General features: G+C 34.3%; 1 protein-coding gene across 13 annotated transcripts in view; it reads right to left on the bottom strand.

Moving 5' to 3' along the window:
• The window catches only part of ADGRL3 (adhesion G protein-coupled receptor L3), an 801,456-nt gene that overhangs the window by 54,724 nt on the left and 720,961 nt on the right, over nucleotides 1-25,771 (bottom strand). For all 13 annotated transcript variants that reach the window (XM_059384586.1, XM_059384618.1, XM_059384626.1 and 10 more), the window contains 2 exons: nucleotides 18,662-18,728; nucleotides 16,839-16,930 (listed from right to left, as the gene is read on the bottom strand). In XM_059384586.1, coding sequence (XP_059240569.1) covers nucleotides 16,839-16,930; nucleotides 18,662-18,728 — 159 coding nt within the window. The remainder of the gene's footprint in view (nucleotides 1-16,838; nucleotides 16,931-18,661; nucleotides 18,729-25,771) is intronic.

Here is a 25,771-nt window from a genome sequence, read left to right as displayed (position 1 = left end):
ATTCATACGGAACAGTGAAAGCCCATTGGTAAAGAATTTGAAGAAGTTGGCCCAAAGTGCACAAGAGCTAGTTACTTCCACAGTGAGCAAGGCTAATTAATGATCCAAGATCTCTACCACATTCTACTTTTAATAAGATGTTATTGTTTCCAATTAAATTTGTTACTAGGAATCTAATCTTCTTAAAATTATGTGAATGAGAAAAAAATTAAGCAATATAATAAATAAATCCAATTTTGCAGATTTATAAAAAGCTGCAAATCTCAAAGTAAGAAATCTTAACTTGATCACATTTTAGGCCAAAGGACAGCCTCAGTAAAGTTCTAAGAATCAACATCAATCAGACTGTATTCTCTGATGATAATGAAATTAAGTTAGAAATCAATAACTAATACAACACCCATACATACAATTATCCATCTGTTGCTACATCCAAAATAGCTTCAAGCCCCCCAAAGCATTTTACAAACAAGTTCTAATAGTCAAGGAACAAATAATTCTTTTTTCGTACAGGTTAGGCCTGAAGAGAAAGGAATGAAAACTTTGAGACTACTCTAACTTAGCAGGTAAGGAGAGTTTAAGTGAGTAAAAAATTATAAGAACATTTTACTCAAGAATTTACATACAAATCCTAAAGAAGTTATTAAATAGAAACATCTGATTTGTGCATCAACATCATGATCTACTAAGACTTACTTCAGGATTGTAAGGAATGTATTAAAAGAATTTTAAAACACAATTCTGAAAAAAATATGTGAAAGAATAATAAAAGCCTATGAGTCGCTAAGGCAATTTTGAAAGATACAATCAAAATGGGAAGACTCACTCTACCAGATATTACACAAGTTCTGGTAATAACATGGTACTGGTAGAGTAACAAAGTATATGTCCACGGAATAGAAGAGAGAGTACAGGAACAGCATTTGATACAGTTTAGTGTGGCAGCACAAATCTGGTGGAAAAAGATGGAATATTTAGCAACTGATGTTGGAAATCTGACTCATTAGATAAAGAATTCAAAATGTCCTCCAAAGACCTCAAACGTACACACTGTAGAGTAAAAAGTTAATGGTTTAAATATATGTATTTCTTTGTAACAAAGGTAAAATTAATAGAAAAATGACAGATTGGGCAGAGACATACACAATGGCGGAAGAATCCAAATTGTGTATCACCAGGTAAAGGATAAAGTGTACAGGAAAACTAATCGGAAAAATAGGAAAACATTAAACTTTTTGTAAAAAATAGAAAATCTAGTAGGAACAAAGGGGCATAAATAATTTACTAATAGGGTTCCTCTGAATATTATTGAAGAGGTTGACTATGTGCTATTTCATTATACTGCACTAATGAAAGTTACTGGATGGAAGATCTGACAATTTTAGACACCTTTATATAGTTAATTGAACAAAATGTGGTAAATTCAAAGGAGGCAGAAAAATCAGGACTAGAAAGACAATGATGGTTACAAAGAAAATATGCCATTTTTAACTTACATTTTGGTATAAGTAATATATTATGATCCAATAATGTCAATATTTTGCTGATAAATTATTACCTTCTATGCTCATGGCTTGTTTTGTCAATCTCATAATTAAGCAGTTTTAAATTATAACCTTAGACTATCCATCTCAGTTCTGGAATAGAGAGGACTTTTCTATTAGTACATTGAAGGATCTGATTGAAAATATCAACTTCCACAGAAAACATTGCATAGTATTCTAAAATGCATACTCAGTGCATAAAGAGCACATTTATAAACATTTCAGGGACTCTGATGACAGACCTTATTTAAAAAACATAATTGTATGTAGTGGAAAAATCCAACAACAATTGGGACTCAGCCAAGAGAAAATTAGATTAGGAAATTTTCATGTGTGGACTGAGCAGCTCAAGACACAGCATTCTACTATACTGTCTGCACATTTTAATTACAAATTCAATGATTTACTGCATAATCCTTTATTTAAAGTAACTATGACTTATAAGCCTTCACCACTTTTTAAAATGAGCTAAAGGGGGGAAAAAAGGTTTTAAAATACGGTAACACTCCTGTAAGAAAGCACTCCTGGAAAATAAGAAAATGAAAAAAGTTGAAGTCTGAAAGAGTGTTGGTATCTTCTTCTCTCACTGTTGTTTTTACTTCAATGAGTGGTTTACCCGTGGAATTAGGGGATACTGAAATGCATTCAAACTGTGTTGTGTATAACCCCTGTGGCAAGTAATTTGCCAATCAGTGGCCACCTATTTATTACCTTTTATCATAGAGCATTTTAGTCTCCTTTTATTAATTGGAATATATTTAAGTATATGTGTCTCAGTATTTTCTAGAATTTGTCTCAGTATTTTCTAGAATTTGTCTCGGTATTTTCTAGAATTTGGGAATGTGTCTCAGTATTTTCTAGAATTTGGGGAGAATATGAATTTATCTAGGGCAAGTGTAAGTAGTATTGTCACCTGTCAAGGGGACAATATTGCTTAAGATGGTAAGTGATGGCAAAAAGATATTAAGTAGTGAATTTGTATAACAAAAAATGGTTACAGGCTTATTCCTTCTGTTCATTTTGACTTCTTTGGGGGGGGAGTTATATCTCTTAATTCAATCCAACTTTCTACCATTTCCCTTCCTCCCCCCAAATTCCATATCCTGTCCCTTGAAAGTCACAGTCAAATAACCACAAACTCTCCTCTACACTAAACTTCATCTCTGGGTGTTTCTTGTCATCTTCATGCTTTAAAAAAAATTCTCCCAATTAGCAGTACTTTCCACGCAAACTTAAATATTGGTTCTCTCACAACCCACAGGCAGTAGAAGTGCTATGGCCAGACTATGATTTCTCCTGTCAAAATCCCCAGCTTCTTTGAGGTTCTTGCCATCAGCTGTTTACTATCACTCCAGACCTCCTATTTTTCTGTCTTTACAGTTTTACTATACTTCTCTCCATTCATGATCATTCTTCTCTGCTGCCAACCAGGATCTTATGACTTCCTATTTTCTTATACCCCCTTTCACTTTTAATGATTCTAACAAAACAAAACAAAACAAACAAACAAATAAACAAACAAAAACCAACGCTTGATAGGTGGGCATTGCTAGAAAAAACAAAACGGAAAACAGAACACCAAACAAAAACCAATCCATAACCATGATTACATAAGACATGCTAAATTTGTGACAAATTTCTTTCTTTTCCTTTCTTTCTTCCCCTCTTCATTCCTTCCTTCCTTCTTTCTTTCTTTTTTTCTTTCTTTCTTTCTATCTTTCTTGCCTTCTTTCATTCTTTTTTAGAAAAAGAGAGCAAGTGTGGGGTAGGGGTGGGGTAGGATCGAGGGGTTTGCACAGAGGGAGAGAATCTCAAGCAGGCTCAATGTGCCCAGAGCCAAGGCCTTCTTGGAGCTTGATCTCAAGACCCTGAGATCATGACCTAAGCCAAAAACAAGAGCGAGATGCTTAACCGACTGAGCCACCCAGGTGCCTCGACAATAAATTTCTAATGGCACTTAACAATGTCTGACAAGCTTCTTCCCTAGCTCGATACTTCCAGATACTTGTGGATACTTCCCTAGCACAAATGCTTTTTCATTCACCAAAAGGAATAGTTCACATCGTCCTTCAACCTCAACGTCGCCTCTCATCCTAACCTCTTAGCTGCACAATGTCATCTATGTCCTTGAAAAAACAAGCAATCTGACAGTTGCAAATACATGAGGCACTGTCCAGACCTCGCAATCTCTTGTACAGCTCCTGAATTCATCCTTCAGCTGCTGCATGCTTAGCTGCTAAAGGCTTACCCCCTGTGACCTACAGATGATTGTCCTTGGGCACTAGAGATATTATACCCACACAGCCAGCAGGGCCTGGGAGTTTGCATTCCATTCTCACCCCACAGCAAGCCTGTGGTCAGTTACTAACAGGTGTGAAGTTACAAAATCCCAGCTCCTTTGCCTCAAGGTTGGAAAGTTCCAAAGTGTAACTTACACTCCAGAGCTCCCTTTGGGATCAGGGTCAGTCGGTCTTCACCCAAAATGACAACCTTGCATGCTTCTTCCTCTTACCTACACCACTTCGCCTTACTTTCTTACTGATCTCTTCTGAAAGCACTTCCTTAATAAATTACTTTGGCTGAATCCTTGGCTTAGAATCCACCCCTGGGAGAACTCTACCAAGAATACCGACAGAAATGTTCTCATCTTTCCAAAACCAAATCTATTAGCTATCTTCAACAGTCTACACACATTTCTTCCCTCCTATTATAATGAAAGAATTGCCTTTGTTCATACAAAGCCAACATATCTGCTCATCCTGATACTTCTCAAAAACTGTATTCCTGTTCATTATTGTTCTCTCTGGTGCTTCATCAATGTCTCCTTCTGTATTCGCTTATTCCCATCAGGAAACACCCTTTAGTATTCTTTACTTTTAAGAAACAAAAAAACCTTCTTCTTAGATCTCAGAGATTCTCCAAGAATCTTGTGTTAACATTTACTGAAAAATTCATCAAGAATTTTCTATACTAGTAATCCATACTTGCTCACTTCTCATTTTCTTTCCTTTCTTTTTTTTTTTTATAAGATTTTATTTACTTATTTGACACAGAGAGAGAGATCATAAGTAGGCAGAGAGGCAGGCAGAGAGAGGGCGGAAGCAGGCTCCCTGCTGAGCAGAGAGCCCAACGAGGGGCTCGATCCCAGGACCCTGAGATCATGACCTGAGCTGAAGGCAGAGGCTTAACCCACTGAGCCACCCAGGTGCCCCTCACTTCTCATTTTCTTAAAAGCTACTCTACTTGGGCATTCTTTCCCCAAAACTTCATAGTGCCTCTGTCATTGACAAATCCATTGTTAACTATTTTCCCTCTTATCATACTTGACCACTCAGAAATATTCTGTGGTTGACTACTCCCTTCTATTCTTGATTTCTATGACATAATGTTATTACATTTACCTGGTTGACTAAACTTTCTGAGTCACCTTTACCAAAACAACATTCTTCTTGGGTGATTTTATTCAGAAATTCACCTTAAATTCCAGTAACTCTGAAAACTCTATCCCTGATCCTGACAAGACTTCAGTGCCATTAAAACTTCTGACAAGTACATTTTGCTAGCATGATTTTATAGTTCATAGCTTATAATATGAAAATCACAGGTTTTTTTTTTTTTTTTAAGATTTATTTATTTATTTATTTGACAGAGAGAAATCACAAGTAGATGGAGAGGCAGGCAGAGAGAGAGAGAGGGAAGCAGGCTCCCTGCCGAGCAGAGAGCCCGATGCGGGACTCGATCCCAGGACCCTGAGATCATGACCTGAGCCGAAGGCAGCGGCTTAACCCACTGAGCCACCCAGGCGCCCTGAAAATCACAGGTTTTTAAAGATGGGGCCCTTGGTGATCATGTAATCCAATCAATATCTAGATTTAAAGTTTCAAGAGTACGTACTCAACCAAAAAAATGTTTACTGAAAAGAAAATCATCTCTTTTAAAATTAAACACCATTTATTTATAGATGTGTAATGTGGTATGACAAAGGCTGTATGGTTAAGGAAATGGACCCTCAAGTTAGACGGTCTGCTGAAATCCTAGTTTTGGCACTAACTGTGAGGTCTTGAGCTGAATTAATTACCTTCTTAGAAACTTAGAAGGTGTAATGCAAAGATTTAATTGATCCATGAAAAGGACTTAGAATTGTGTTTACCACATAGTAAAATGTCAAAAAATTAACTATATTTCTTATTATTTTGCACACTATTTCAAATAGACTCAACACATAAAGTCTCAAAATGCTATTTAACCTAGTGTAACAATTACAGTGGATTTAGGAGCAGAACCAGGGAGTACTGGTTTTTATTTCAGAATACATGACTAAATTTTTACTTAGGAGTATGTGACTCAAAATACAATACAGTATTTAACTTAATATTACCCACAACATTTTAGTATAAACATTTCCAGGAAGCCTTTGAAACTTGGGTTGATTCAGATTTGAAGGCTAAAAGTCTTTCAGCCTAATACTATTTACTCAGTTTCCCACAACAGATTTTCAAAATCAGGTTAAGTTTTGGTCAAGTTTCATACAAATTTATATCCATGTATATAACCACTATATAAAAAAATTATAATTTAAAATAATTTGTGTCATTTTAAAGAAATCTTTATTAGAAAAAAATGTATTTCCAGTTGGTTCTGATAACAGTAACCAGGCAAACTCTTAAAAGCCCTAAGATTATGATACCAGTGAGATTTCTTGTGTGCTTTGTTCAGCCTTTAGAAGTATTTGTATCTTCCATGTAATACCTCAAAGAATTATGACTTAAATAATCACTGGGCAAAAATTGGCTTATGTATTGAAAAAAAACAAAGATCTACTTGGAAGTGATCAAAAAGTGATTCAAATGCTTTTATTTACATTTGGAATGTACAATTCCTTGTATAATTTTTATAATCTGAAACTACATTAAAATAAATATATTAAGAGTGAATGAACTCATGTTTTTAGTTTTACCCATAATACATAAGAGTTAATTTTGCAACATAAAATTAAATAAGATATTGCTGAATGTATGTACTGGTTTTTAAACCTTTATTCAGATGTTTAAAATTCCAGGAAAATAAATAGCAATTATATTTTTAAATGAACAAAAAATAAAAAACAGAATAGGTTTAAAATTTTTTATCCCCAAATTTTAACTAGAGTCTCACATTAATTTTTAAATGATATATGTAAAACAATTTACAACACTAGAATGAGCTCTTCCTCACAATTTAAAGACAAATGAATTACAGTAATTAAAGGTTCTCATTTTCATAAGATTTGATTAAATTTTCATTTTGTATCTATATACACAGTAGCATGTTAATAATAGAAAATTAGACTTGATTTTTTGAAACTTTTCCAGAGGTTAGAAATATAGGATGACTCTCAAAGATGACATTCTTAGACTGTTCTGTCACTAATATGTCTATGGACGTAACGTAGGGCAAGCCACTTTCAAGTAAAATTCTTTATAAGGTACTTTAATATTCATCATACTAACTCCAAAAACTCAAAAGACTGCTGTGGCATAACAAAAAGCAAATATTTTTTCTTTGTTCCTGTGGCCAAGTTTCGGAAACCCTTCAAATCTCTTGAGTGTTATCAGTGTCTTTGGGATGCTAATGAATGATGCCAGCAGGTAGAGGGAATAGGGAAGGGAGATGGTGAGCAGAATGGAGAAGTCTGGAGAAAAAGCCATGATTACAGGGTTGGAACCTTTATCCCTACTCTCACCTACAAGTCCACCCCCACTAAGGGGTAGGGGCCCACAGATTGAGTTCTATAACTATTGGGCAATGATTTAATCAATCACACTTCTGAAATGAAACCTCCCCTAAAACCCTCACAGATGCTGCCGTTCAAGGAGCTTCTGGGCTGGTGAACCCTTTGAAGGGCAGAGGGTAGAATTCAGAGAAGCCATGGAAGCTCTGCACTACAGCCATTTGGTTTTCCCCAAGTTGTTTCCTTTATAGGAAAGCTACAACTTTAAGGAAAGCACTTCCCTGAGTTCTGTGAATTGTTCTGGTGAATCCCGGAATTTGAGGGGTCATTGTAGGAACCCCTGAATTTGTAGTCAACCGGATAAAATTGTGGGTGGCCTGGGCAACCCACTTGCGGTTGGCATCTGAGTGGGAAGCAGGGTTATGAAACTGAGCCCTTAAACTGTAGAGTTTATTCCAACTAGACGACTTAGTGTCAAAATTGAATTTAATTGCTAGGCATTTAGTTGGTGTTGGAGAATGGGTGGGAGTGTGGAAAAAACATGTAACTTGTGTCAGAAGTCCTGTCTGAAAATAACATACGAGTGCACAAAAAAGAACATTTTCAATTATACATAATTTTGCCACTAAAAGGTGACCATTATTCATTTTTTAGTATATTTCAATTTAGTCTTTTTTCCTGCATACATAATGAGTTATTTCTGAGAAATAAGAATGTTCATCTTATATCCCAGGAGGTAAATTAGCACGCAGCTCTCCTATAAAGTATGCTTAATAAATTTTATGATATATAGCTTTGTATTTTATTTCCAGGAAGAAATAGCTAAAGAGAGGATTGTTTCTAAGCTATCAAAATGCACACCTTGATATTACTTAGAGGAAAAAGAATTTTGTTGCTTAGGTAATTTTTATTGATGATTAATTCTTCTCTAAACTATATAACTTATTTATTTTGCTTCTTAGATCCATGAAATTACACATAAAATTTACTAAATATGTATAAAATGTGAAATATTCTAACTTATTAATAAAGTATTTGAACATTTACATTTTATAAAAAGTATATATACCGTAAATCTTATACATACATGTAGGTATGGACAGATTTTAAAAATAGAATATTAAGTTTATAACTAGTATATATATATAAATACTTATATTAATTATATATTAATACATCAATGTATAAAGTATATATTTGTAAATATAAATAAATAAAATATATAATCATATATTAATCTTCATATTAATATATAAAGGGGGAAGTGGAGGATTCAAATAATCTTATAATAATGTTATATTTTTCAAAGTTATATAACTTTCTTTCCAGGTAGATGAGTGCTTCTAACCACAATGAATACTCACTACTTATGAGTCATGATAATTTATCCCATTACTTTAAAAGAAAACATCTGCTGGTCAATACATTGACAGACTCAGTCATAATTTCATCATATAAAGGAAAAATTTTTTCTATATTCCTTTTTTTTTTTTTAAGATTTTGTTTATTTATTTGATAGAGAGAGACACACAGAGAGAGGGAACACAAGCAGGGGGAGTGGGAGAGGAAGAAGCAGGCTTCCCCCTGAGCAGGGAGCCCCATGCGGGGCTCAATGTAGGGCTTGATTCCAGGACCCTGGCATCATGACCTGAGTGAAAGGCAGACGCTTAATGGCTGAGCCACCCAGGCGCCCCTGCATACCTCTTCTTACATAAGACCAACCTTCACTTGCATACTAGATCCCAAACTCCCTTGCCTACTTAAATGTAGAAAACACCCAATCTTCCCCTCTTGCCAGCATCAACTACTTTTCTAATCTTACCAGATTAAAAAGAAGAGGTTATAATCTCTGTCATCCTTAAATTAACCAATCAATAAAACAAAACCCAGTGGTCAAGTTTAAGCTCCCATCTAAACTGAAAGGCTTGATTCACCTAGTTTCCAGGATCTCTACCCTTCTTCCCATCTCACTGTCTGCTCTTTCTAAATCTATTTTGTAGGTTCTGCATTTCCAAGACATCTAAAAGTTCAAGCAACCCAGGGTTACAGCCACTGGTCTTCTTGTTGTATGTTTTTACTCTCGATCTTTTTATTTTACCCAGCATCATGGATTTCAACTATAATCTACCTTTAATTGACTCCTGTGATTATAGTTAGTGCCACACTCCTAGGTTCAAGAAGTGGCCAAGGGGCAGCTGTTTGTGAAAGGCACAAATGGAACTTAAGTCTTTAGGGATATCATGGAGTTACTGAACCAACTCTGGAACCACATACCTCTGGATTTTTTGTCTCTTGTGTCTTGATTTAGGCCACCATATTGGTCAAATCAAAGTTCATATATTAAAAATTAGATATGTGAATAATATGGAACATAAATATTTACTTATAATTGTTCTCAGATTTCTACCACTCTTGAAAACCTGCACTTAAGCATTTTTAGGGAAGAATGAGTCTAGTGACTTCAGAAATGTTGGTTTCATAAAAAAAATAAATTCCACTTACCAAGCTTTCTCAAAGTCTGCCTGCACATTACACATTGGATATAAAGGAAATGTGAATCCGAGTCATACATAAAAAACAAAGGAGCTGTTAATTTTTATGTTTTTTATTATCAAGAAGAATTATTTTTCCCTTAATTTTTATGTTTTTATTATCAAGAAGAATTATTTTTCCCTTAGATAGTCTTTCAAGGCTTTCTCATCCTTAAGACTGTACTGCAATGGACTCTCCTAAATTTGATATAAAACTAATTATACCAGGGAAAAGTGAAACTATTATTTAATCTCAAGGTATAATGCAGAACAGTTCCAGTGCGCCTATAACAGTCATGCTTCAAACTATTTTTCTCAAATGTCAGCTCCCAGTGTATAAACTATGCCGAATACAGTGATGCATAAAACTCCCGGCTCCTGGAAAATCATATGGGGATTTAAATGCATTTTAATGAAAAACCTTTGAAAAAAAGGGGCCAACATTTTTACATTTCAGAAAACTTCAGAGTATAGCCTAAAATGCATGATACAATGAGACTGGCAACAACATTTGCAGAATGCACATCGTTGTGAATCCGTGGCTGAGATTAATTTTCCAAATAAGTAACTGTTAAATGCTTTTACTGTTAAAATTAAGTCAATCAGTAAGTTACTACCTACTACCTGCTTCCTTAAATTGTCTGAAGCAAATCTAGTGATCTTATAGCATCACACAGAACTACAAACAGCATTGTTTAGTCTTCAAATACACCTGGATGATTTATGATAATGTCACTGTACATTTCCAGTGATCTTTAACTATAGACCAAGGAAACAGAGGAAGACGGAAAAATGAAATAACAGACAGATGACATTCCTTTCAAAAACTTCTCAAACATGGGGCGCCTGGGTGGCTCAGTGGGTTAAGCCTCTGCCTTCGGCTCAGGTCATGGTCTCAGGGTCCTGGGATCAAGCCCCGCATCAGGCTCTCTGCTCAGCTGGGAGCCAGCTTTCCCCTCTCTCTCTGCCTGCTGCTCTGCCTACTTGTGGTCTCTCTCTATCTCTCTGTCAAATAAATAAAATCTTAAAAAAATTTCTTTTTTCTCGAACATTATTTTATTTTATTTCAGTTACTAGCTCTACTCTTTCTACTGCTAGAGTGTTTCTGGTATATATGAGCATTAAGAAGTTTATCAGATAAAGATTTAGTAAAACATATCTTCAGTATAATATGTTGACCCAGTATTCTTTTTACAAGAGAGGTGACAGTTTTTAAATACAACATCACTAAATATTTAATATAATTAGAAATGTGTAAAATTTAAATTCGAACTTAGTAGTTTTGGTGGTGAAAGGTAAACTATGAGTGAAATCAATTGCTTGGAGATATAAGCTATTCTTTTTTAAGTCTGCATGGACTATTGTCCTATATTGACCTTCTATTTAAAAAACTTAAATCAATATTTCAAAATTTTTATAGTGCCAGCTAATATTTTGAGAAAAATGAGAAAGTATATTTTCCTAAAAACTCATCCAGAAACTTTGAAGTGGATCAATATTTTTACTATGTACAACTCAGAACTAGATTAACTATTCTCATAAAGGTTCAAACTCTTTATAGGATACAGCTCTGACTAGAGTATAAAGATGATACCATTTGAAAAGGAGGTTCTCTCCTGCTTGTGCCCTTTCTCCCGAGCTACATATACAGATATATATCCATCTTAATATACTAATATAAAGGACAAAAATTAAAGGTTAAAATATTCTTGTGATATTGCTGCATTTTTCCAAGTTTATTTCAATTTGGTCTTCTGCTTTCAATCTTCAGAACCTTACCACCTTTAATCCATAAATAATGTAATACTAGTAATGTAATAAGGTAACATCAAACTGATCGTAATTTTGACTTGTTTCTACCAATATCTAGAAACAGTTCTCAAAATAAAAGTTACCTTTAAGAACAGAGTAAGTTATTGTGGATATTGGTAAAGTACAGCATTTTTCTATTCATCCCTAAACTTTTTTAGATTTCTTTATGTATGGCAGGTGTCCAAACTCACTAAGCAGACTTCTTTTTCTTTTCTTCAGAACTAACTACACAATTTGTTACTTATTAATTAAATGAGCATTTCCCTCCTAGAGCCAATTCTTTCATAACAGAATAAGCTTGGCTTAAATATGTATATATTTACATATACATATATATATATATATATTATATACTTAAAAATATACATATATATATTCTTAACAACACCCCATGGTAAACAAAGCCAGTCAAATTCTAATGGGATTTTGATATGAGATTGAGCAAATTTCACCATGGGAAGCACAAAGAACTAAAGGCAGCAGTGTATTTTCACATAGTAGCTCAAAATAATCAAATCATCCTCTATGGGCACAAATTTTGTGATGTATGTATTGCACATATATTTAATTATCTCAAAACTCTACAAAGTAGATACAATTATCCCCAATTCCGTGGAGACAGACTGAGAGCCATGATGAAACTTACAAGGTAATGTAACAATTATTAGATGGAACAGAAATTCAAACCCAAGTGTCTGGAACGGAAATCATCACTCCTCTCTACTGCTACGCCTTCTCTTAGCAATTAGAGCACTGGGCAGAATGAAGCAAAGTGAAACTCTTTCTTTAAACCACCTGACAATATGTTTGCCATCCCATCCTCGTGCCAAACTGAAGTTAAAAGGAGAGACCAGAAGTCAGAAAACATGTCTAAGCCAAAAGCAGAAGTTCAGATGCAGAATTCTGTGCATGGGAAAGGAGCTAAGGGAGAGACACAGGGAAGGGAAGCCTAAGCAGACTCCCTGTCTCTCCATATAGGCGTCAATTTTCTTTCTTAGCCCTAAAAGCCTATACCATTACTTTTCACTCTTTTAAGTACCTGTGATGCTATTAAACCAGTAATAGAAGAAATAGTTGATAACTGTGCAAGCAGTAGTATACTTTCATGGTCAAAGTAAGTCAAGAGTGCTCTCAATGCACCTCAAGAATTAAAGTTTTGCATGTCATAATACCTCAGCAATAATATAAGTTGATTCAATAACTGCTTTATTCCTATTAATCCATATATGCATATATTTAAAATTAGTTTCGATTTTTGTTATGATGACTGTAAGCTCTAATTTCAACTCATCAGAAACCCAACCAGAAAATTTAAATGAGTGGAATTACTTTTTTTTCCACATAAAATTATGTATTTTGAGGAAAAAGAGACAAAGACAAGTAAGGATAGAGCAAACAGAATTGTACTTTTAAAATTTAATTACGTTTTTGGGAATCTGAGAATGGCATACCTCATTTCCTTGGTAATCATGTTACCTATACTAATTCACTCTATTATTATTTGTTCTGGAGTATATCATTAATATAGTAATGAGCCAGAAAAATGAAAGTTCTAAACTAACACACACACACACACACACAATGTGTTTATTTTAACAATCATGAAGCAAATTTTGAATTAAAACATAATTAAATTATCTTTAAAATAATAATTAAATTGATTAGGCTAAATTGGGAGCCAGCCAGGCACAGTGTTTGGGAAAACAAAGTCAGTAGAGAAACAGGAAAGAAAAAAACTGAAGCAAGTGAGCCCATCTAGAATGGCCAGAGGGGCAAATGACTTGACAAGAGGCCAAGGAAAGAAACAGCAACTAGGCCTGGAAGGGTTAGTAGGGTGGGGTAGAAGGTCTGAACTTGTGTGTGAGAGTAACAGGAAGCCACTGAAGAATTTTACCCAAGGGAGTTGCTCGATGGGATTTACGTGGTTTAAGAGCTCACTCTAGCTGATGGAGGTAGGGGCAAGAATCAATAATGAGGAAAGACGTTACAAGACCACTGCAGTGTTTCTGCAGAAGTTGATGGTGGCTTAAAAAAATGGTGGCAATGAATATGGGGAGAAGGAAACACATTTTAGAGAAAGGAGAGATCTTTGTGTGAAAGAACCTGTATCATAGAGGCAGTAAATATTTGATAAATGAGAGAATGAATTGTTTTAGAAAGACATTGACTTCCAAAAGTCCTTGCATGCTGGGCTTTTTCCTCAATAAACTGAACAAGGTGGCCCATTTTATTCAGCATTTTACAAAAATGGAAAAAACAAAAACAGGAAAACATTAACTTTTATGCCCTTTCCCATGTACTAAAAAAAGATTTTCCAGATAAATGATGCTTGTGTCTTCAAATAAATACTCTCACACCACCCGTAACATTTAAAAATACATATAAAAAGATCCTTATTTTTTTAGATAAAAAGGATGCCGGATTTTGTGTGTTTTCCCTAATATTCAAAATCATTATTATCTTTCTTAAATTCTTCTTTCCTCACCAATTAAGCCCTGCTGATTTCTTTACAAGTACTTCCTAAATAGTTAATATGTTTTCCATAAAATGAAATGTCCTTCAGCTTCTAGGGAGTTTTAAGGAATATTTCCCTTGAGATTTCTTTCTTATTTTCACTCTTCAACATGTCCCTATATCCTGCAGATGACCACCTTTCCTACTTCACAGAGGACAGCAGGCAGAAATTCCTCAATTTACCGCCCTGCCCTGGTTCCTCCAACATAATCTACATCACACTTACTATTTATTTCACCCAGTTCCAGTGGAAAAGAGTCCTCCTACTGAGCTTCTCTTACCTTGGTAGAAAAGTCTCCTTCATGTAATTTAATAGAGTGGAATGGTTGACCACAGTTCTGGATCTCTACGATCTCCACCCTACAATTCCTGAGTTCACAGTTACAACAACCATTCCCTTTCCTGTGCTTCTAATCTCTCTATCACTGGTTCTTCCTCACCAGCATGTCTGTATTCATGTTTCTTTCATTTCAAAACCACCCTTTCCAACAACTACTTAATTTCTCTTAAAAAAAAATCATCAAAGGCTGTATATATTCCTTTACTTATTTGATGGTTGGGTATTTCATTATTATACCCATTTTATTTCATTGTTATTTTTTAAGAACAGTTAATACATTTATTTATTTTTAAGTAAGCTCTGCGCCCAGTGTGGGGCCTGAACTCACAACTCTGAGGTCAAGAGTCACATTCTACTGATTGAGCCAGCCAGGTGCCCCATTATTGTACCCATTTTAAAGGGGACAGAAAGGCTCAGCAAGTTTACATAAACTTCCCAAAAGCTAAATAAACTATAAAGCAGTTTGGACAGAATTTAAATCAAGATATTCTCAAAGGCTTTACTTTACTTTGTAATGTAAAGCTTAATGCCATCAATGTCATTACATGTAACTATTGCTTCTTATGTGTTTGTTTTTTTAAACAATAACAATAAAAATTCGAACCATTCCACTTAAAGAAATATATATGAATAAATACAGAACAAACTGATCTTTCAAGATGTGTGACTGCTAGTACAAGAACTTTTTCCCCCTGATTTTTAATATTATAAAAGCTGTTATTAAATATCAAAGTGTTTACTTCCGATAGTACTTTAAAAACAGCACAAATGGTAATAAAGTATTACTTGCATTTTGCTTTATACTATAAAACAATAGGTATAAAGATGTAATTTACATCAAAAGGGAGTAAAAGTATCATAACTTTTAGGCAAAATATATTTTATATGCCTATTTATTTATTTATTTATCCAAATTCAGTTTCATCAGGAAAAGATAGTCCAAATAACTAATACTAGAAGGGCAGTCTAATTATACATAATTCAACAAAATAAGGACTATCACCTCAACTGAGTAACATCGACAACTACAGAAGTCTACTACTACTCATAGTAGATAATTCTTAGTTTGCTCCATTACATTATTTTTTCTAATTTCTTAGCTATCCTTTTCAATTAAGTTAGACAGATGATTCCTTCAACAAAATTAACTACTTAGTTTCAGTACACTTTTGTCACTAAAGTCTTTAATTGTATTGTTTTATTTTATAAACATTCATTAAGGGCTTACTATCGGCAAGGAACTCTGTCAGGAGCTACATGTAGAAAGATGGAAAATGGGTGACATAGCTGTTATCTGACGTAGTTCAGGAAGAATGTTCAAAAGTCACAGGTGACCTCATGAAACTTCTGAAAGTACATTCATTTAAATAAAAACATTTAACCAAATTAATACATAGTATAGGCAAATTATATACAAATTACAATTTAATATATAATATATTAGTGACTAATGTACATCTCCACAGGACTATCTTTCTCAAATGTCACAGCCTCTGAAGGAACACGATAAAATCTTTGGTTATACTGAGGAACTATTTTCCTTTTCAGAAAATGTAAATTAGCTTCTTTTTGTGTATATACAAAAGTGCCACTAGTGTGGAAAGGAATGTGAATATTTTCGTATCTGTGCATGGCCAGGGCTTTCTGAGCATAGAAAAACAGAATTTGGGTTAAAGGACAAACCTTGGAAATTGAAAGATGGCTGAATAGATAGTGAGAGACTTTGGGAGTGATTTACCTCCCAGGAGGGAAACGTTAACATTTCAAAGGGGGCTAAAGCCTGGAGCCATATATATATATATATATATATATATATATATATATATATATATATATATATACCATAGGATTTTTCAACAGGGAGTTGTGTTTTCTCTTCCTCTCTCAGAAGGAGAGGAGAGCAGCTGGATGCGAGCTTCTCTACAAATGCCTAGATCAATAATCTCGGGGTTCCTCTCCTGTGGTGGAAAATCTCCCTTTTAGTACTTGCAGATGCCACTATCTGTCTCTCTTCACAATGTTCCTGGCATGGGGGGGGATGGAGCGTTGGGAACAGATATGGTTATTGCTCCAAGAAACAACAGTCTGCCCAGATACAGAAACTATGTATTTGCTTTCAGGACAAAATACGTGAAGTGTACATTAAAAACTTAACATGTTGCACATCAGAGTTTAGGGGAAAAAAGTTTTTTTGAAGACACAGCTTCATTATACTGATTTTCAGGCAGATCAAGTCATCTAAACAGTCAATAAATGATCTTATTCAGCAAAGACAACACATTGATCCTCTTCATTTTGTCACAAGATTTCAGTAGAATTAAAAGTCAGGATGATTTAGAGCACCAAAGTTAGGCTGGCTAAAGGAAACAAAAAGAAAAATCACTTACTTGATATTATCAAGGCAGCCCGATTCAGGTTTCAGAATGGCAGTATGATGGAACATTTTATATAGAGCAATCCCAAGGAAGATGACATTAAGCTGGAATGTAAAAAGTACGATCATGTAGCATAACCGGAATATAAGAAAAAAAGGAAGTCTATTCTCCATACGGATGAGTTGTTCTGGGAAATTAGCTCTCACTATACTTAAAAAGGAACTTGATCATAGATGATTGCCTGGTATTTTAGTGAAGGCAAAAAGCCACTGTAAGGAATTGGGATACCAATGAGTTACAAAGCACTATTATGCCAAAATACATACAAATACAAAATCAGCAGCAGTTGGCATGATGCTGTGGAAATCGTAAAGCAACTCAAAGCCAAGTGTGTGTTTAAAAAAATATATACAGGTGTGTTACTATCTCTACCATCTGAACATGGCCCCTAATTTGTTGTTCAGTGATATGTATTGAAATGCTATGTTACAAATCATAAATACTAAATCAATATGGTTTTGAATAGCTAGATCAAAAGGATTATACAATAGTGGTTAATTCTAATGCTACAACAAACTAGGATTAAAATCCAGGAAACCTTCAGTGATACTGTCTTGTCACTGGAAGCAGAGAGGGCACAGGACTTAAAACAAAAAGGTCCAGTGTGAATTCCATATATCACGTATGTGTAAACTGTATAGAAAACCACATATTCAATTGCACTTGTGACCTGGCTTGTTTATATGTTCCAAAATTTATGATTGGTGGAGACTAGGAAAATCCAATTATAAGCCCTCCTCAATAATAAAGTTCTACAATCCTTTATCTAATTCCAAAAGTCTGAAAAGTGAAAGTTTTAAAAAATTCATTGAGGGGCCAAAAAGCCTAACCTTAACTAACCCCATTTGATGGGAAAACCTGATTTGTACTGACATAAGACTCTTCTGTCTTTATTCTGCTTGCTCCTACTTTTCCAATTTTTTTTTTCTGTTGAATTATTACTGTGTTTGGTTTCAGAGTCCTGCCTAGTCCCTACTGTGAGTATTGGTAGATGTGTTTGATTTTGGGCAACTGCTTATTCTCTACAGGGAATATTGTATAATATGCAATACATGTACCATGTTACTTTCCTAAAGTCTGAAAACTTTCTGAATTCTAAAAAATATACCTGCTTCAAGGGATTTCAGATAGTGAATTGTAAATCCATATTTTATTCAAAATCAAGAAGCCATTTAATTTAAAAAAAAATGGAGAACAATTTTGTATTGTAAAATCATGAGTACATAAATAATAATACTAAACATAGAATCTAAATTAGGATAAGGAATTCATATGTGAAATCAAGACATTATGCATCTAAAAATTCAGAGGAAAGTATGATTCCAGAATGCTTGCTTAACCATTTTTGCCATTCTCAAGTGAAATTCTTTTGGATTTTAAAGTTTTTGAGATGTTTATAAAAAACAAAACTAGAAGGAATAGTAAGGTATAGGACTGCATTTCCAATTTCCAATTCCATTCATAACTCAAATTATCCAAATGAAAAAGAAAGGAAATATATCGTTGTGAAACTTGAAGTCATTGCTGTTCAAAAACCTAAAAAACCAAGTAGCTTATGTGAGGTCAGGCTCTTTTCCTCTCCAACACTTTTGATTAAGTATTTTATAATATCAAAGTAGACTATACTGAGTGTCTAACTGCTTGAGTTATAGAAGGTCAGGTAAGTAGATGATTTCCCCCAAAATAATCTATGTAAATCAAGCAAAGTCAGTGCAAGCATCGTGGAAGTTTTAGTTCTTGACCTGGGAAATACATAGTTAATGAGGAGTCCTTACCATTATTATCAAGGTCGCTGGTCCTATAAAGCTCCAAATGAAGTAGGTGTCAAGTCGGAGCCAACATCTGCAATGAAACACAAGGGAGAGGATGCTCAAGGACTGGCTGTGGGACATACATCAAGAGTGAGCGAGTGACAGAGAAGAATGTGAACTGCAAAGCATTCCACTGGGAGACAGGAAATATTACATTGCTTGTTCATTTAAATGCTGAATTATGTGCCCAATTTCTGACAGCACTATTGATGGAGTAAGATAATTACCCTGGGAAGAATCAGGGGAAAAATGGCACTAGGCCTATTTGCTAAGGCCTTTTGTGTCTGTCATAGAAACCTTAGGAAAAAAAAAAAGGAAAAGAAAGAGAGAAAAAGCCATACACATAGCCATTAAATTGAGTAGCTTTAAGCTATCCTTTTCTCTCCAATTATGGTGCTACATAACCTGTCTATCAGCTGTCAGGCAAAGTGACATTTTCCTGTCAAGAAGATCTGAGGAAATTCAGTCCAAAGAAGAAATAAATTTGGTATCAGAAGACTGAGGTTTAATTAGGTTGGGCAGCCAACCTTTGAGAGCTCTTGTCTTAAAAAGTGCATTGTTACTGCCAGTGCTCCCGGGGTTGCAAATGGTCCTAAGCATCCCGCGAAGTTGATTCATGACCCAAAAGTAAATTATTAATCACTTAATTTCAGTTACATTTAATACTCCCCCAATTCTTAAAGCCTCTGGGAAATTACATTTTCATTCTTCAGGATGACAGGAAGACAAAATGCAAGTGACTAGTTATGAGAAAGATTAATGTAAATTTTGAACAAATTACATTTTATGTTAAAAATCATATCTTGAATTATTTGCCATTTTGCTAGATTTAAGGGATAATTAAAAAAAAAAAGGAAAAAGAAAAAGAAAACATCTCCAGTGGACAATGTTCAAGAGTGGTTTGCTAAGTGCTACTGCTTGATTATTATGGAAATGTTATTCAAACCTCAGGATTAATGGAATACTAGAGAAACCACGAAGAAAGGCACTTATCAATGTCCATCAGTAAAGGAATGGGTCAATAAAGTGTTTTCTCCTCATATGATGAAATATTCTAAAACAGTTAAAAGGGCAGAGGTGGATCTTTATGTCAATGAGTAGACCATGGTAACGAATTTTAGCGAAAAAATAACATGAAAAAGCTATGCCATATACCTTTGAACACATAGTTGACCCTTGAACCACATGGGTTTGAACGGTACTGGTCCACTTGTATGTGGATTTTTTTCCCAATAAATACAGTCCAGTACTGTAGTGTATTTTCTCTTCATTAGGATTTTCTTTTCTTTCTCTCTTTCTTTCTTTTTCTTTTCTTTCCTTTTTTTTTTTCCCCCCCTTAAGATTTAGGGCACCTGGGTGGCTCAGTCAGTTAAGCATAGGACTCTTGATTTCAACTCAGGGCATGATCTCAGGGTCTTGGAATCGAGCCCCGCATCAGGCTCCCGGCTCAGTGGGAAGTTTGCTTCTCCCTCTCCCACTCCTCCAGCTCTGTTCCCTCTCTCACTTCTCTCTCTCTGTCAAATAAATAAAATCTTAAAAGAAAAAGAAAGATTTGATTTTCTTATTTGAGAGAGAGAGCAGAGAGAAAGAGAGAGCACGAGGGGGTGGGCAGAGGGAGAGGGAGAAGCAGGGCTCCATCTCAAGACCCTGGGATTACTACCTAAGCCAAAGACAAATGCTTAACAGGCTGAGCCACTTAGGTGCCCCAGGTTTCCTTAATAATATTTTGTCTTCTCTAGTTTACTGTATTGTAAGGACATGGTACATATTACATATAATATACAAAATATATGCTAATCGACTGCTGATATTATTGGTGAGGCTTCTGTCTGATCAATTGTAAGTTATTAGTAGTCAAGTTTTGGGGGGCATCAAAAGTTAAACGCAGATGGTGGACGGCATGGGGGTCAGGATTCACAGCTGTTCAAGCTGTATATTTAAAATAATACTCATATTTTTAACAGATATACATATGTATTTTTTTTAATAGAAAGGGAAAAAAAATCAAACTCATGTTAGTAGTTGCCTCTCACATGAGAATAGGACAATAAGTGGACCAAAGGGCTTAACCATATGTTTTATTTTAATAATTACTGAAAGCAACATGCCAAAATGACAACAGCCTAATATCTGAGTGATAGAAGCAGTGATATTTATTATGTTTTTCTTTTTACTTTCCCATGACTTAGTTTTTTTTTTTTAAAGTTAAAACCTGAATTCCTAGGCAAAACAAAAATAACCATATACCAAAGAAAACAATTTTAAAACAACAAAATCTGACTTTCTTCTACTAAGGTAAGTACATGTAAACTAATTTCAATAGAAATATAGTATTTGTACTCCAAAAAGTAACTGATTACTAGTTCACATTTTTTACATAGATAATTTTTCTTTATTCAAGATACACATAATAATCCTACTTGAAAAAATCCATACTTGAAGAAATCCGTACTTAAACTATTAGCTATTAGTTTAAGGACTTCTCTTCTTTTTGGTCAGTTGTTCTAAAAATGTGGTCATGGAATATGGAAGTGTGGTACTGTCAATAAGTAGAAACAAATTAGAAAATTCAAGTTTGAAATATGAACATTATGTTCATGCTGACCATAGGCTAGTTTGTTATCACCCTAATAAAGGTGTGTGCATGTATGGAGGGGGAAGCCCAGAGCTGGGGAAATGTTCTTAAGTCTCTCTTATTCTCAACAAAGATGATATTTTCCCTCAAGATAAGAACAATAAAAGACAGAGCCTGGACATTTTACCGGATTAAACACACACGCACACATGTACCAGCACGCACACATACACATTCACACACATTCCAAGAATGTTGCTGAAATTATAACATGATACAATAATAATAATAAACTTTAAAATGACTGTTACCAATATAGCTCCTGTTCCTTGTAGGTCAAACAAGTTTTTGAGAGCTAATCTGCGACATAAAACACATTTTCAGCAAATTCTTTTAAAAGGAAAATGTGCCTCAAGAATTTCTGAAAAATGTTATTCTACAGGTGAAGGGGTTCTTATACAAATAATTCAAATTGCATTACTACAGAGTGCCTTAGATTATGTAGGGGATTTTAAAATGTTAAAAAATCTCACCAAATGTGTTGTTAAAATAAAATAACGTTATTAAATTGTAGCCTTACAAAGCTTTACTTTTTTGAAAACAGTTTCAGCAAATGCTTAGTTGGAAATAAACATGCTTTTGGCACCGTGATCTTATTTAAATGTGAAACTGAAATTACTTTAGAAGTTATTATTTTTTTATTTTTAAGAAAACACTTCAATATCTATTTGGTATAATAGATTTAAGTTCCCTTTGGGACTGAATGGTGTAAGAGGCAATATGAAACACTTAAAATGTACTGCGTAAATCATCCCTTCATGAGAGCTGCCTGGGCTTGACCACCTTCTGGAAGGCAGTGTGGCAAAAATCCCTTTTCTAATTCGATTGCCATATGGCCATACCTGCTGTTGTTTTTGGCCACATGCTGGCTTTCTCAGAGCTTTCTATAGTTTCTCTCTTTCCCAGTAACTACCTTAAAAGTTTGTGTGATTCCTGCCCTGGGTTCCCTGTGCCAGTAAAGCAGAGAGTTATGCGGGGTATTTATCACATGCACAGGCCTATATATCCCATGACATGGTATTCTAGAAGTCTAGGCCGTTCAATGTCACTTGGATAGAGTGAAAATGTGCTGATTAAGAGGAGACAAATATTAGAGGAACAACTTATCACACTAAGTCCAATGAAGTCCAGCTTGCAAATGGCCAAGTAGAGTTGCTATTGAGAATATAATTTATCTGATAATTGCCTTTATCCACTAAGCAACATTTAATTCATGAAATCATTAATTTTAATAGACCATTTGTGTTAATCTTTAAGATATGTCAATTTCTTTTTTTTTTAAATGAAATTCAGTCATATGAATGTAATTGATGAAGTATGTTTATAGCTGCACTGTAAAAAAAGAGATGACTTGCTGTTGAAAAACAAGTATATCCTAGGGTTACTACATGCTTATTTGAAATAATACTGAAAAATCTTAAAAGACCAGATCTATTTTGGAATCCAAAGGAGTACCTGTCACATATCATACACCTTGAACTTTTTTTTCCTCACTTGCCTAAACACAAAGATGTCACAAAAATTATTTCTGTAGCATTTTCTTTTTCAAATTGTAAAAGGCAACATATATTGTTATATATTTGATGAAGCCTTATGACATAATACAAGCTTACTGATTTAATATGCAAAAGAAATGGTGCTAATTCATAAGGATTCCAGAGTTATTGTCTTCCAAAATCTAAGAAACATTATTGTAAATTAAATAATAACATGCTGATATCTGGATCAGTCTTCCTCAAATATGTCTGTTACCAATCCGGTAAGGACCACTTTCATGTTTACTCAGAAAAGAAAAAAATAAAATAATGAAACAACTTAATTTCTCAAAACAGGACAACCGAAAACTGTACTTCCAAAGCTTATTCTCTCCTACTCTTAAACTACTCACCACTTTATTTTCATCAGTCATTTTAACAATGTATGATTCTGCATTTAGAAAAATGGTAAAGCCAGTTACCCAACATATATAAATGTCACCTAAAACTTATGTTTTACAATGATTTTAGATGACAGTAACATTACCAGAGAGTAGTTTCTTATTCCAATTAGCATGTTAAATATAGTGCAATTAAAATGCTTTGGGACATTGTGTTTTTGTCGCCTGTTTAATTCACTCTTATCAAAGTAGACATCTGACTACTCACCGGTTTTGTGAAATAACATAAGCTAACAATGGTGTTTGCTTATTTTCTACAGGACCCTACATTGTAGGCTGAACCATCCTTGGTGAGTATTAAATGTAGTCAGTAAACAATCTTTGGCTACTATTAGACCATGAAATTTACAAATCTTAATTATATCAGGTTGTTTATGAGAGTTTGTATAATACATCATCTTTTTTTCTCTGTAACATGTGCAGATCTCTATATTTCTACTACATATATCTGGGAAGATTGAGAGAGAAAAGAAGGAATAAAGAATTAGGGCAAAAAAAAAAAAAAAAAAAAGGAATGGGGGCACCTGGGTGGCTCAGTGGATTAAAGCCCCTGCCTTCGGGTCAGGTCATGATCCCAGGGTCCTGGGATCGAGCTCCACATCGGGCTCTCTGCTCAGCAAGAAACCTGCTTTCCTTCCCCTCTCTCTGCCTGCCTCTCTGCCTACTTATAATCTCTGTATGTCAAATAAATAAATAAAATCTTAAAAAAAAAAGGGGGAGGAGAGAAGAGGAAAGGGGACTAGTATATACTTCAAGCCTAGTAATTCCAGTTCTAAGCTTACTGCGTAATATGTCTGTTAGGTTCTTTTAGTGCCATATTCATCACAGTACACTCATGCATCTAATCTTGAAATACTTTGCGAGCAGGTACATGAACTGGAAAAATATTGGAAGAGCAATGCAGGAATGGAGTGTGACCAGTGGTAGTCAAGACTAGCATTGGTGGTTCAGCTACAGTTTGAATCTTAGAATTCAAAACTAGATCTCATACATAAAATGCAGGTTATGTTAAAAAAAAAAATGTAGGTTATGTTGTCTTAATGTCCCTGATATGTTATTTTTTAAAAAATAAGTTTTTCATTATTTCTTTAGCAAAATACATCTTACATTTTTAAGGTGAACCACAAAGGTTAGAAGAGCACTATCTCTTTTAATTTATTAGTACTAAATGTTGGAGTAAATCCCACATTGCTTAAATTAATTGGGGCAGCAGCATAAGAATTGTAATCACTACTCTATAAATGGATGCTTTTAATAAAATTTATTTTACAACTAATGTTGCTAATCATAAAGTTTGTATTCCTTCATTTGGATCAGCCAAATAAGATTAACCAGTAATAATAATAGTTCTAATTTAATACATGCATATATATATACCAGATACTTTACATATATGCTTTCTTAAATATATATACATATATATGCACACAGAGATACACGTAAGTATGTATTTACTCATATATACAAAAACACATAGTCTCAAACTTTGTAATGGTTTTGCAAAGTATTTACATAATAACTGCCACATTGTAGATTGGAAAAGGAAACTCTGGAATACTAAGTAACTTGCCCATAGCCATATGACTAATAATTAGTTGAGCCAAATTTTATCCTTCTTTACCTGACTCCAAAGTCCTTGGCGCTCTTATGTGTCTCTCAAAGAAAACAAAGATTAGAGTTATAGAATAAATAAAAGTTCTATTTTTGTTGACACTCATAAATTCTCAATGAGTAGATGAGAAATTTATGTGCCGTACAGAAAGCATACATTGTTGAAACATGTCTCAAGCAAAAATCTTCGATTTTTTAAAACATAAAGTCATCTCTTCATAAGTTAGTAAAAATTTTAGTATTTTTAAGCAGCTTTATTGCAATATAACATATATTATAAATCATCCATTTAAATATACAATTCAATGTTTTTGAGTCTATTTAAACGTTGTAAAATTATCACTGTAACCTAATTTGAGAATATTTTCATGGTGCCGAAACAAAACCTTGTACCCACCAAGAGTCACTCCTCACTGTGTCTATCAAATTCACTCCCAGTGGCTTCCCTAACTCTTTCCCAGTCCTAACAACAACTATAATTTTCTCTCTAAAGGTTTGCCTGTTCTGGATGTTTTATATAAATGGGATCATACAATGCACAGTCTTTTATGACTGGATTCTTTCATTTAACAGGAAGTTTTTATAATGTGCTCATCTTGTAGCACACATCAATGCTTCATTTTCATTTCTAAATAATCTATCATACAGAATGCATTTTGTTTATATCTTTTCATCAAATGTTGGACATAATAACATGCATATACAAGTTTTTGAACGAACCTAGATTTTCATTTTTCTTGGGTAAATACCTAGAAGTGGAATTACTGGGTCATGTAATAACTATGGTTAGCATCTTGAAGATCTGTCAAACTGTTTCCCAAAATAGCTAACTACACAATTTTACATTGCCAGTAGCAATATGTGCGGATTTTAATTCATACACATCTTCATC

This window comes from Mustela nigripes, chromosome 1, assembly GCF_022355385.1.
Source record: "Mustela nigripes isolate SB6536 chromosome 1, MUSNIG.SB6536, whole genome shotgun sequence".
NCBI lineage: Eukaryota > Metazoa > Chordata > Mammalia > Carnivora > Mustelidae > Mustela > Mustela nigripes.
This window is presented reverse-complemented; position numbering and strand designations above follow the sequence as displayed.